Source organism: Cryptomeria japonica, chromosome 3 (genome assembly GCF_030272615.1).
Source record: "Cryptomeria japonica chromosome 3, Sugi_1.0, whole genome shotgun sequence".
In the NCBI taxonomy this organism is placed as follows: Eukaryota; Viridiplantae; Streptophyta; class Pinopsida; order Cupressales; family Cupressaceae; genus Cryptomeria; species Cryptomeria japonica.
Window position 1 is genome coordinate 180,367,291 of NC_081407.1, and position 14,305 is coordinate 180,381,595.

At 35.6% G+C, this 14,305-nt stretch overlaps 1 protein-coding gene across 1 annotated transcript; it reads left to right on the plus strand.

Annotated features, from left to right (window-relative positions):
* The first annotated feature begins 12,791 nt into the window (after nucleotides 1-12,791).
* On the plus strand, nucleotides 12,792-14,034 carry LOC131037379 (toll/interleukin-1 receptor-like protein). The gene is made up of 2 exons (XM_057969507.2): nucleotides 12,792-13,253; nucleotides 13,410-14,034. Exons 1-2 carry the CDS (start codon nucleotides 12,793-12,795, stop codon nucleotides 13,798-13,800), a joined length of 852 nt encoding a protein of 283 aa, XP_057825490.2. The 5' UTR covers nucleotide 12,792; the 3' UTR covers nucleotides 13,801-14,034.
* The last annotated feature ends 271 nt before the right edge of the window (nucleotides 14,035-14,305 follow it).

Genomic DNA, 14,305 nt, shown 5'->3' on the forward strand with positions numbered 1-14,305 from the left:
TACTCCCTCTCTTATTACATTCAAATAATTACTCAAAAGATGGATAGTGGATCGTTTTTCATTCAAACTATAAAGTGGCTTATATGCAATGTTAATTTACTTTTCTTGTGTTTTGTTCCAAACATAAGCAATCTATCCAATATGAAAAATATATTGATTACAATCTTTCTTTATCTCTATTTAGATCAAGAATTCCACTTTGGTAAGTAACACCATCATTACTTCGTCCTACAACATATTTACATATTAAATTTATGATTTCTTAATTAGTATAATTCTTACCTAGATGCAATGAGTGCTAAGTGTTCCATTCATTCTCATGAGAGATGAGTTCTTGTGAATCACCACTCATGAAACACGAGTCAATGAATTTGACTTAAAAATTACATAATTGAATCGTAAGAAAAGTATCATAATAATTCTTACCCCTTAGAAAAAAATTGAAAAGTCAAACCATTCCCAATTAGAACCTTCAATTAGAAATCTTGATTGCATAAAATTTCTCATTATACTCCAACAATGCTTGGAAAATGAGTAGGAGATAATTTTGCTCACATGTACCCCTCGTTAGAAGACAACACTGGCGGACGTGTCTATTCTGGCTCCAAAACGACAATACAGATTGACTAACACGTGTGTTAGTCGCGCGTTTTACACTGTCGATTTTGTAATTAATGGCTGTTTTTGACTAACCTGTCGCTAACACGTTGTACGAAAGGTCTATTTTGGAGCCTTCACGCTATACGAACTTGTCAATCCGTACTGTTCTGGCTCCAAAACAGACCTTTCGTACAACGTGTTAGCGACAGGTTAATCAAGTGTAGCCGTTAATTGCAAAATCAACAGTGTAAAACGCGCGACTAACACGTGTGTTAAGTCAATCCGTACTCTCGATTTGGAGCCAGAATAGACATGTCCAATAGACACAGCTGACACTGGCTATCCCGCGGATTATTTGCACCCAGTCATGTATATGCGGATGCGTCTATTCTGGCTCCAAAATGACAGTACGGATTGACTAACACACGTGTTAGTCGCACGTTTTACACCGTCGATTTTGCAATAAATGGCTGTGATTGACTAACACGTCGCTATCATGCTGTACGAAAGGTCTATTTTGGAGCCAGAATAGCTTCGGCCCATGTCTATGCCCTCCTGACATCTGTTCTGTAACGTAAGTATGTCCGTGCAACAACAGTTAAACCGTTTGTCAAAGTTAGTAAAGTACATTCCTCTGCCTTAGAAAAAAATTAATTCGTATGTTTTTGGTTTTTTTTTGATGAAAAAATATTATCCAGTTAAAACTAAGTTAATAAATACAAAGCTAAAAAACAATAAAATTACTACATAGAATATGTTATTAATAAAAGAAGGTAAAATGATTATAATATGCTTATAATTTATAATATCTATATTTAAAATAAATTGTAAAATTTATAAAGCACTTAATTTTATTAAGGTAAGAGAAAATTTAGAAATAGTATTAAATTAATAATTAAAAAAATAAAACTGATATATATATATATATATATAATACTATACAGTAAATATTAAATTTATTTATAATTATAATATATAAATTATTTATAATATATATTTGATACTAAAATTGTGTAAATTAATTTAATTATAAATATAACTTCTAATTTATCTAGATTATAAATTTATGTACTTATATTTATTATCTGACTTATATAACTTATAATATTATAATTATTAATTTTAATTGTTAATTATATAATATTATTAATATAAGTTTATTAACATAATTTAATTTAAAAGTATGCTTATTAATCAATGCAAATATTAAAAAAAAAATGATTTATCTTTTTTATTCTCATTAGGTAATGATACTTATTAATCAATGTAAATATTAAAAAAAATAACTATTTCAAATGACGTAAAAAAGAAGATTTAAATAAAATAATGTTATCTAATAAGTTTAAACTTTTCAAAGATATAATTAGTTTGAATTTAATTTATTTTGGTTTAATGTTTAATTGGTTTGGTTTAGAGTTAGAGCTCAATAAGATTTAGGGTTATTGTACAATTTGTTTTAGTCTTACGATTAGGTTTAATTTCTATTAAGTTTATAATTGAAAATAGTAAATGTAATTTAGTAATAGTTACCATTGAGTTGGATTTACAATCCAATTTTGTTTAGGGTTATTTTAGTATTCAATTATGTTTAAGGTCAGGATTAGGGTTACGGTTTGATTGGTTACAATTGGTTTTGCGTTAGTATTATGTTTTGTTTAGTATTAAATTAGGTTAAAGATTAATGCATAGTTTGATTTAAAGTTAAGTTATGTTAAAAGTTAACATTTAGTTATATGTAGTGTTAGGTATATAGTTCAATTTCTCTTAGTACGAGGGTTAAATTTTGTGAAGGGTTAGGATTAGGATTCAATTCAGTTTTGTGTTAGTGTTTAATTTGGTATAGTCTTAAATTAGGTTGAAGTTTAGCATTGAATTGAATTTTCAATTATCTTAAAAGTGAAGATTCTATTATCCCATTATCTAGCAAATCAATTATCTCATTATCTATCAAAAAAGAAAAAGTGAAGATTCAATTATGTATAGTGTTATTTTACAATTCAAATTGGTTTAGCATAAAGGTTAATTTTGGTTAAGGGTTAAGATTAATGTTCAATTTCTTAATGTTTAGTTAGGTTTAGGAATAGGTTTAATATGGCTTAGGATAATGGTTCAATTTGATTAAATTTTGATTATAGTTTATGGACATGGTTTAATATGATTTATGTTTAATTTTTGCTAACGATATAGTAGTGTCTTAAGGTTGGAATTTTGTTTTAGTGATAGGATTATTGTTTAATTTTGTATTAGATTAAAGGGTAAGTTTCAATTTAGGTTAGTTTTTTACGAGTAAGACTTGGTATGGTTTACACTTAATTGGTTTCAATTTAATTTTTTAATATAAGGAGTTAAATTTAATAATTTAACTTGGTTTGAATTTAATATTAATACTAGGAGTTAAATTTAATAATTTTTTTTAATTAATCATTTTAATTTTTAATTTTTAAAATCATTGTATTTATTATTATTAAATTAATATATTGATTACAAATAGAATTCACACAACATTTGTAGAGCAATACTATCAAAATAATTTTTTTTTAAAAAGTTATAAAGAAGTTAATTTTATTAATATAAATAAAAAATTTAGAGATAACATTAAATTTATAATTAATTTTTTATTTTATTTTTTTGGTAAAAGGTCTAAGCCATATTTTATTAATTAATAAATATTATTACAATCTCCGCTCAGTGCGGGCGTCGGTAGGAAAGAGCGGAGAGGAGAAAACCTCCGGCCTTGCCCGGGACCATAGGTCCAGTCAATGACCATTTACATATAATCTTTAATAGATTCTGCACTCTGGTTGATTAAAAGCCCTTCATAGGTAGCAACCTAGTTCCCTGTTGCCATCTTTTACAAATTTTGCATTTTGGCTGATCAAAAAGCCCTCCATAGGTAGCATCCTAGTTCACTGTTGTATTTTAGTTCACTTCTGCCAAATTTCCTAGTTCACTGCTGCCATATTTGCCATCTTCTGATTATCCTGTAAAAACATGTTTTCAAAACAATCCTTCTACAAAACCACTTTGTTAATTGTTAGTGCCAAAGATGAAGATCCAATATTATTTTTGCATACTTACCCTTGTTGGCCATACTATGAAAGATTACCCTATCTACAATAATATTAGGGGTATAAACACTGGTCAGCAAAGGGCTGATAATAACACAACCTATCTAGCCTGTACTTCCTGCTCTTACCATGGTAGTCGAGACTTGTAAATGTTTTAAATGATGAAGTGAACCAATATGCCAACTTTACTTAAGTACTCCCTGTTACTATATTCTAGTATGTGCTTGATTCAAAACTTCACTTATTATATGTTTTGAAACCATCAACAAGTAAGTATCTATCTGCGTGATAAGAAGGTGGGATCAACGACATAGCATTTACTATCGGAGGCATGGAAAAAAGTTATCCCGATACCCGATGAGGTTATCAGTAGAGCCTATGCCAATATCGGATGAAATGGATACTTGTTGGCTGAGTCATCGAGTCATCGGAAAGCACTATTCTATATTACCTTGATACTCGATGTGCTAGGTGGCCAAGGCAGTGTTTTCGGTTGGATTAACTCCGATGAGGTGCTATAGTCATCGGGGTAACTTAAGCCATCGAGGAGAGATGTTTCAAGTTATGCCGATACCCGATGAGGAAGACAAGCCTGACACAGAGAAGGATGCTATCAGAGTGCTTTACACTGATGAAGGGAATTGTAGGGCAAATTCATCAGGATATTGGTCAGCATAGGGAATGGCTACCTCAATACCCGATGGACTAGGTGACAAAGGCAGGTGAGTCATCGGGGTAACTTTGGCCATTGGGGAGAGCTATTTTAGGTTAAGAGTTATCCTGAAACCCGATGAGGGAGCACGGAGAAAAAGTTACCCCGATACCTGATGGGGTTATCGGCATAGCCTATGCCGATGTCAGATGGAGCGGGTACTTGTTAGTGATGTCATCGGGTCATCTGAAATCATATTACCCCGATACCTGATGGACTAGGTGACAAAGGCAAGTCAGTCATCAGGGTAACTTAAGCCATCGGGCAAAGGTGATTCAGGTTATGCCGATACCCGATGAGCTCAACAAGTCGAGCACAAGTCATTGGGATATCGGAAAGTGTAAGAAATAGCTACCCTGACACCCGACAGGATAAATATCATGGTGGATGGAAATGAGGTTTCATCGGGATAACCTATATCGAAAGAAGTGGCTAGATAAGCAACAAGGTGAAGTCATCGGGATAACATCGGCTATTCGGCAGAAGACATTTTCCACTACGCCGATACCCGATGAGGAAGATGAGGTAGTTGCTAGGAAGGAGTCCTCATCGGGGGAACATAGGCCGATAGACTAGAATAACATAAAGACAGACAAGCTGGAGCCCGATCTCATCGGGTCATCAGAGAGACATAGGAAAGGTTGTCCCGACACCCGATAAGCTTTGAAACACGATGAAAAAGAATGAGGTTTTATCGGGGAAGCGTATGCCGATAGACCAGAGAGGTAGAAGGATACACAAGTATGAGGTCGATGTCATCGGGTCATCAAAGAAACATAAAATGAGTTGTTCTGATACTCGATAAGGTGACCTGATGTGTCCAACAAGATGCGGAATACGAAGGAGGGCTCATTGGAGTAACTTTTAACCATCAGAGGAACATATCTGGGGCTATGCCGAAACCCGACAATCTACATAGAGAGTTTACATATTTCAGCCTCTGTATATATAGATGTCTATATCTATATATACATATATTTCTGTATATCTCTAGGTAATTTTGGGATGTGTCTATGTCTATGTGTGCATATACATATACACTTGGATGCTGTTTATGTATATATGCATATATTTGTAAGTATATAACCCTATATGCATACTAGTATACTGTTAGATTCAAATGATGAATGCATGCAATATTATTTTAGTACCCTCTTCCCTGCTAATATTCTAGACTAGGTATCTTTCGAACTAGGTCAACATCAAAGCTTGTTGTTCCTACTTTGAAAGATTATCCAGTCTACAATATTTATCAGAAAGAAAACATTAGACAATATTGTCATGCAGTATATATATATCTCTTTCTATTTGTGCGTATGTATGTGTGTAGGTATGTAATTGCCATACTGTATGTGTTCAGGGCTCTGTCCAGTTATGTCATCATGTTAGTGGATCATGGTGTTATGTCTTAGTGGTATCATTTGCTAAGGATTCAGGCTACATAATGCTTATTTGTTCTAAGTATGCTGTCTTAGCCTCTTTCTGTCTGGCACCATTCCTAGCTTATGTTTGTGCCTATAGTGGGAAATGTTCTATGATTTCAAGCAATCTTGTTAAGTATATATGTGCTTGCATGCACTTATAACTATACATATGTCTGTATATAACTATATATATGTCTATATGTGGATCCGTGCATCCATATATGTCTCTGTTCATATATATGCACATGTACATATATAGTTGCATAAATACACCTGTATACGTGCATATATATTTATTTGTGCATGAGTACAAGTGTACCTTCCGTTCTGCCTGAATGTTGTGTATGTGTCTGTGGGCCTATCTCAATTTCTATTTTAATTGTGGGTTACCAGCTCTGGCTGTCTTTATGTGATTTTGTTGATTCCATCTGCCCCTATATTGGCTAAGTTATCTGCCAATGTGTTTTCTTCCATGTATATGTGATTGATTGTGTAATCTGTGAAGCTTCCTAAAAACTCTAGGGCTCTATCCAATAAGATTTTGAGCTCCCAATTTGCCATTGTCCTAGTCCTTATTGCATTAACAATAATAGCAGAATCTCCTTCTATTTCTATTTTGTTTATCTTTAATTGTTTGCATAGCTTTAAACCTTCTATGAGGCTCCATATTTCTGCCTTATTGTTTGTGGCATGTCCTAAATATCGGGAGATCGATCCAATAAATATCCCCTCATGTGAGTGATTTATGCACCCCGCCCCTGCCTCCCTTAGGTTGCCTCTAGATGCTCCATCAAAATTGAGTTTGCACAATCCCATTTTCGAGGGTACCCATTTGCATGCTTTCCTATCCTCAATTTTATCTCTATTCCCTTTCCCAACGAACGGGGGAATCTTAATCCCTTTCCACTTCTTCCTAATGTAGTTATTCCATTCTGTGAATGTCTTGTCATGTTGTGGTATGTTTATATTCCTATTGTTGGAGGTTTCTGTGATGGAGGCCTCTATTTTTGCTATCAGTATTTCAGTCTTCATTTCAGTATCCTGAAAGATTCTCCTGTTTCTCTCCTTCCAAACCTCCCATATTACTATTGCTGGGCTACAAATCCATAGGTTATGGAAGATGCTATTCTTTTTGATTAATGGCCAATTTCTAAGCCAGTCCTTTAGGTTAGGGATGATGGCTCATGACCAGCCTAATTGTGCCATCAACCAATACCAACATACTTGTGTGTAATTACAGGTTGTGAATAAGTGATCATTTGTTTCCTCATCTTTCTTGCATAAGACACACATTGATGACCCTTAATACCCTCTGAGTTTAAATTGCTCCACTGTGAGAACTTTCCCCTGGAATGCTGCCTAGGCAAAAAAGCCAACTTTTTGTAGTACAAATTTATCCCAACATATTGTGTTCGGGGAGTAGTCTTTGGTTAAGTTTGCCTCCTCATAGATGGTTCTAAAACCCTCTTTGCAGTTATATTGTCCATTCTTTGATTTTGACCATATAAGCTCATCCGACCCAGGTCTGAGAATTAATGTCCCACCTTCTAGTATTTGTAGCAATACTTGATCTTTACTATCCAATAATAGATGAGACATGTCTTTCCATGTCCATCCCGTTATTGATTCAGGTGTCAGGACCATGTAATCCCTTACATGGTTTCCCCATAGGAATTTCATTTGATCTTTAATGTTGTTTGTATCCATTAGACTGTCAATTGAGGGGTGACCACCCCAAGAATCCTCCCAGAACAAAGTTGTTCTGCCATCATGGATATCCCAGGATAGGTACTTCATAATGAGTGTCCAACTTTCTCTTATAAAGTTCCAGATCCTAGATCCCTTGGGGGGATGTGCTTCCCTAAAGATAGCCTCTCATGCTTTTGTGACATATATTTGCTCCTCAGGATTCTAGCCCATTTCACTTCTAAGGATGCATATATTCTCCATGCCAATTTTGCCCCTAAGGCCCTATTTTGCCATAATACTTTCCTTAATCCTGTTCCTCCATCACTCTTTTCCCGACATATCTTTTCCCATGAAATTAGTTTCATTTTATTTTTATCTTCTACACCATTCCAGTAGAAATCTCGCATAATTTGAGTAAGTTTTTTATATGTTCCTGATGGAAGATGTATACAAGATAGAAGGTATGTAGGCATTGCTGATAATACTGTTTTTATGAGAGTTAATCTACCTGCCCCTGTCAGCCATAAGGCTTTCCATGATGCCAACTTCTTCCTTACTTTTTCAATCAATGGATCCCAGAGTTTGTTTGTTCTGTTGCCTTTGTCTAGGGGCATCCCTAAATATGTTAATGGTAGATGTCCTTTTTTATATCCTAGATATTAAGCTATCCTATGTTCTTCCTGTGGACCTGTATTGAAGAAGAATATTTCTGACTTTTATTTGTTTACCATTTCTCTTGAGGCCATTCCATAGGACTGTAATATATTTTTAATTTCTTTAGCTTCCTTTAGCTGTCCTTTTCCTAATATAATTGTGTCATCCACAAACTGTTGATGGGTACATAGGTCTACTCCACTCGTGATCTATATTCCGGATAGTTTGTTGGACCTTCGTGCTACCTCCAAACTCCTTCCCAGGGCTTCAGACATTATTATGAATAGGAATGGGGATAAAGGGCCCGCTTGTCTGAGTCCTCTGGAGGTTTCAAAAAAGCCTTTCGGTTTCCCACTTAGTAAGACAGAGAACCTAGGGTTTGATATACAAAAGTAGATCCAATTTATCCATTGTTTATTGAATCCAAAGGCTTTCATGCAGCTGAATAGGAAGTACCAATCCACTTTGTCATAAGCCTTTTTGATGTCTAGTTTTAGTAGCATATTGGACTGCCCCTGGATTTGGCAGGAGTGAATGACTTCCTGCACACTAGTGATCCCATCTAAGATAGATCTATTGGGTACAAATCCTGTCTGCTCTTTTGATATTATGATAGGCATCAATATTTTTAATCTATTAGCCATGACTTTAGCTAGTAGCTTGTAGATCATGTTGCATAGCGATATGGGTCTGAACTCATCTCATGTTGAGGGATTCTCTTTCTTTGGGATTAAGGCCAAAAAAGTGTTGTTAATTTCTTTTAAGAATCTTCTGGTATTGTGGGAAAATTCCAATGCATTCGTTACCTCGTCCCCTAAGATGTGTCAGCATTTCTGGAAGAAGCAAGCAGGAAAGCCATCCAGACCAGAGGCTTTATCTCCATGGAATTGATCTAGAGCTGTTTTAACTTCTTCGTGTGTGATTTTGGAGTTTAATATTTTGTTATCATCTTTTGTTATTAGGTTGGGTATATTGTTTGTTAAGATTCTATTGTTGGTGAGTTCTGAATGTTCCCAATTGTTGAGAATATTTTCAAAATACACGATTGCATCATTTGCAATCTAGTCTTGATCCATTATGATCTGGTCGATGTTATTGATGATTTGGGTTATTCTATTTACTGCTCTTTTAATTTTAACACTGTTGTGAAAGAATTTCGTATTCCGATCCCCATCTTCTAACCATGATTCTCGTGATTTTTTCTTCCAATATATCTCTTCTCTTGCTAAGATGCTTTCATATTCACTTAGGAGACTCTTCTCAATTTCATATGTCTCAGAAGTCATCCCATTTTGCATCACATCATAGTTTATTGTCTCTAATTCTTTCTCAAGTCTTGCCTTTTCCTCAAAAATGTTTTTAAATTTCTGTTTGTTCCAATCTAGTAACTTGTGCTTAATTTCTTTCATCTTAGATACCAGACAAAATAATTTTGATCCTACAACATTACTCTCCTTCAACCATTTTTGTATATTGGGGAGGAAGTCTTCGTGTGTAAACCACATTCTCTCGAACTTAAAGGAATATCCCATTCGCTCTGTTTCCCCCATAAGTTCTAAGAGAACCGGGAAGTGATCAGATCTCGACCAGGGTAGCACTGTGGTTTTTAGTTTTGTGTGGAACTTAGTTAGGTATGCCTTAAAGAAGAATCTATCTAATGTTTCTGCGATGTTAGTGAAGTCTTTTCTCCTATTATTCCATGTGAGGAAGCCAGTTTCTGTTGCAATTTCGAATAAGTTATTGTTATTTATCCAATTAACGAAGTCTCTTTGTGATTGTTTCATGTTTGTATTACCACATCTTTTATCCGATGCATATAATATTGTATTAAAATCACCACCTATGATGATGCGTGATTCCTCCTGCATCCTCAAGAATTGTTCAATTTCCTGCCACACTGATTTCTTCTTTTCTGTTGGGATTGGACCATATACATTAATGATTATAAACTCAAGGTTAAACCTGAGTGTTCTGACCCTGCCAACCATCCAATTTTGCATTTTGGATTGGCATGTGAATGCAACCGTACTATTTCTCCACATTATACCTAGTCCTTCTGATGCCCCTGTAGATTCTACTACTTCCATTTGCCATTGATTAAATTTCCTACTGAAATTATTTATTTCATTCTTACTTAGTTTTGTTTCTTGTATTAGAACTAGATCCATGGTAGATTTCAGTATACTTCTCTTAACCAGTCTTTGTTTGTTGGGGGATCCCAAGCCCCTGACATTCCAAGTAAGTATGTTTATACCTCTGCCAAGGGAGGGGGAGATTTTCCTAGCCCCAATAATGCTGTTATTTTGGCCTGCCCCTCTGCATCCCCGTCCATCTTTCTTTTGTCTAAGAAAGACTTCCTACCTCTTTTGTTGCTCATGGATTTTCCACAATCAGGAGTTGTTCTTTCACTTCCTGTTTGGATTATACCTCTGATTGATGGACTAATTAGATTATTATCTATTGTTGTGTTATTATCTTCTACCTGCATGTTGATTAATTCCTTGATAATGGAATCTCTTTCCTCAATTTGCATTCAACCCTTCCACCATGGGGGAGTCCTTTAGGTTGGTAAAGGTTGCAGTTATGTCTTCTTGATCCTCTTTATTAGAGTTACCAACCAGAGAGGGTATTCTGTGGATGGGCTGAACTTGTTCTATATTGGGGATATTATCAATCTCTGTCAATTTGGCTGGGGTATCGATGGGTATCTCATCTACATATTCCTCAGCTAATTTCCCCATTAGGTTATCTATAACCTTGTTCAATTCATTTTGAATTTGTTCTTCTTTGTTAAGGGTCTGAATTTCCAGGGTTATGTTACTAATGATTCCCAAGACCGGGGAGGGAGGAGTTGTTGGGGTATTCTCAATCTTTTGCTGTCCAGTGTTTATAATAAAGCCACCCTTATTCATATTAAATTATATGTCTATTTTCCCATTTGGTGTTATATTTATGTCCACATCTGAAGCTTGCGGCTTCTGATAATTAGGTTTTAACTTCTTGCAAAACGCTAGATCTTCTGTCACCTGCCCATTAAACCAGACCGACTTTAGAGTATATGTGTCATCAGTAGTTTCTATAGTTATATTATTTAGATTACCTTTAGCTTTGTTGAATTCTATCAGAATTTTTATGTCTGAGTTCTCCGTCCAATTTTTCTCAACCGTTATGAATTTGCCCAGGGTTTCCCCTATCTCTATAATGATTTTGGCATGCATTAGTTCTACAAGAACATTGTGGATTTCTATCCATTTTGATTCCGTTTCAAATTCAAAGCTTTTGGCATCAAAATTTGGTTGCCAATCTATAAATTTAAAGTTTATGCCTTTATAAAAAACATAATCTTCATGCAGCAGTTTAGCCTTCATATTTTTATCATTGCATTCTATATATATGAAATTGTTGGCCAGGGCTTTTATACTTACCTGGCTGTGGTATTTTGATTTCCACCATTCCACAATTTCTTCTATTGGTAGGTTGTTTCCTCCCCATTTTGCAAAGAGGCCGTGCCCTCTGCAATACTCGCCTAGGGCCTCTGAGTCTGTGGGCAATTTGATTTTGATGGGATTTGAAGTGAGATTTAATGTCGCTAGGGCATCTACTTTTCTTGGGTCTTTGTGGGGCACTTTGTCCCGCTTTGTATCCAGGGTCGTATTGACCAATTTAGGGACATTTGTTGCCCTTCCTTCATTTTCCACGGGTCTACCAAAACTCTTCCCTCTGCTGGTCCAAGGGAACGTTGTTTGCTGCGGTCTCCGGCTAGAATCTCTGGAGTCAGAGTTTGTTCGAGCGCCCAAAGGAATCCTGTTTGCCTTGGTTGCGTAGCTAGGGATTTGTGATGTGATTGGAATCACCCACATTTGTGATTGATCCAATGCCCTTCATTTCTTCATTTCTGTCCTAGCTGCTTGCCTTCTCATATCCACAGTGTTTGAGAGGGTATGTGTCGAAGCATTCCTTGCATATGGTTGCTTCTCCGCCATCTCCCAGACCCTACCCTGGTTTAGATGTTTTTCGCCGTGATATTGGACTGAATGGATTTCATTTGCCCTCGCAGCCCATCTCCTTTATGCCCTAATGGATTTCTTACTTTTCACCAATTCCCAGTTGTGTTCTTGCCATAAGGGAGCCTTGCCAGATGTTGTGACCATTCTGTTAGCAGCTCTCCTCTCTTCGACTACTTTGATGTCCGCATATCTGTATGCTTGCAGAGCCATTTCTGTTTTGATTATTTATTTATTTGCATTATTTTATTTTTTAATTATTAATTTAATATTATTTCTAAATTTTCTCTTTATCTTATTATAATCATTTTACCTTCTTTTACATATGTAATAATTTTATTATCTTTTAGCTTTGTATTTATTAACTTAATTTTAACTGGATAATAAAATAAAATAAAATACATGCGAATTAATTGTTTTAGAAAGAATATAATTTACTGACTTTGACGTTTTAACTGCTGCTGCACGGACGTACTTATGTTAGTATTCCTGCAGAACGGATCTCAGGAAGGCATGGACATGACCGGGTGCAAATTATCCCCGGGATAGCCAGTGCCTCCTCTTCGAATGTTAGCGAAAATCAGAGTACGTCTCAAAATGCTTTTCAGGAAATTGGATTTACGTCTGGATCTTACTCAGCAATGACAAATAAGGATCCCTGTGACGTATTTATTAATCATCGGGGACCTGACGTCAAACACAAACTTGCGAGCAATATCTACGATGCTCTTGAGGCCACTGGATTACGCCCTTTTCTTGATGCAGAAAGGCTTGAATCAGACGTGGTCATACAATCAGCAATACAAGAGGCTATGACTAGTGCTTCTCTTCATATTGCTATTTTATCCCACAACTATGCTCAGTCATCCTGGTGTTTGGATGAGTTGTTATTTATGCTCAAAACTGGCACCAAAATCATTCCTATATTCTATCACGTGGAGCCTTCAGACGCCCGATGGGTTATTCAAGGTAAAGGAATCTATGCTGATGCATTTTCTGAGCATGAAAAGAAGGGAAGATTTAGTCCCGAGAAGATCGAGGAGTGGAAAAGGGCGCTTCATGACATTTCGTTTCTCTCCGGCCATGTAGTTAATGACAACATGTGGGTATCAATCAAATGCCATTTTTGCCCTACTTTTTAGTTCTTTCAGATTATGAATTCTCTAATTTGGAAAGATGTATTGCCGTTCACTGATCTGTTTTTCATTTTTTATCTCTGTTTTTCATTTTGGTTTTTTATCTCCTTGTAAATGTTTAGGGCTGAAGGGAGGCTGCTAAAGAGTATTTGTAACGAGGCACTGCAGACCAGGGATAGATTTCCCAAGAAAATAGCCAAATTTCTAAGGAGAACGGGCGAATACATGTCTGATCTGTTGGATGATATAGATGAAGAATATGAAGATTCTGAGCAGGACGTTGAAGAGTCTGCTAGAGAACGCTCACATGAAATTAGTTCATCAATGGTTGATAGAGTTGGAGATTCTCTAAGTAAGTGCTTAAAGAGGATTGAAGTTTCTGTGAATGTGTGCTTAGATAGGGTTGCAACTAAATGCGTAGAAAAGGTTGAAGGTTCTGTAACTAAATGCGTAGATGGGGTTGAAGGGTTTGTGAATGTGTACTTAGATAAATTTGATAAAATCTGGAGATGAGCCCATCGAAAGGTATTTAAAGAGGGAACTCAGATGGTTCATCCAAGGTTAGTCTCAGCGACTTAATAACAAGGGCTATATTGCAGTGTAGTTCCTGTCAAGTATGATAGGACAATTTTGTTGGGGGCTTCACCATGAAATGTGTGGATGTATGGAGTAGCTATTCTATGTAAAAGATGCCTAAAGTAATTGTAATAACTGCATGTGTTCAGTGCAGAGGCTCAAATTTCCAAATGATGTTATAGAGCTTTGGACTACAATATATGCAAGCTCAAGTGTGATTGAGAATTATTGGTATAAAGTAAAAAAATCTTTGTTTCAAATTTTCAAAATGTAACAAGCAACCAGAGAAGTTTGTGAAGAAGATTAGAAAGAAATCATTTGCCATAATCACAATCTCAAAATTGCCACCACTGTACACCATTTTCTCTTGGCCCAACTTCAAAAGACATTGATGTTTAGCCTTCTGCCTGAAATTTTCCTTATGAGGTAGTTCTCAAGGTTC

What these genes read in the sequence shown, in the direction of transcription:
- LOC131037379 (XM_057969507.2), top strand. Translation starts at nt 12,793, where the DNA reads ATGACAAATAAGGATCCCTGTGACGTATTTATTAATCATCGGGGACCT. An exon ending in CATGTAGTTAATGACAACAT is followed by an intron (nt 13,254 to 13,409) that starts GTGGGTATCAAT and finishes GTAAATGTTTAG; the next exon opens with GGCTGAAGGGAGGCTGCTAA.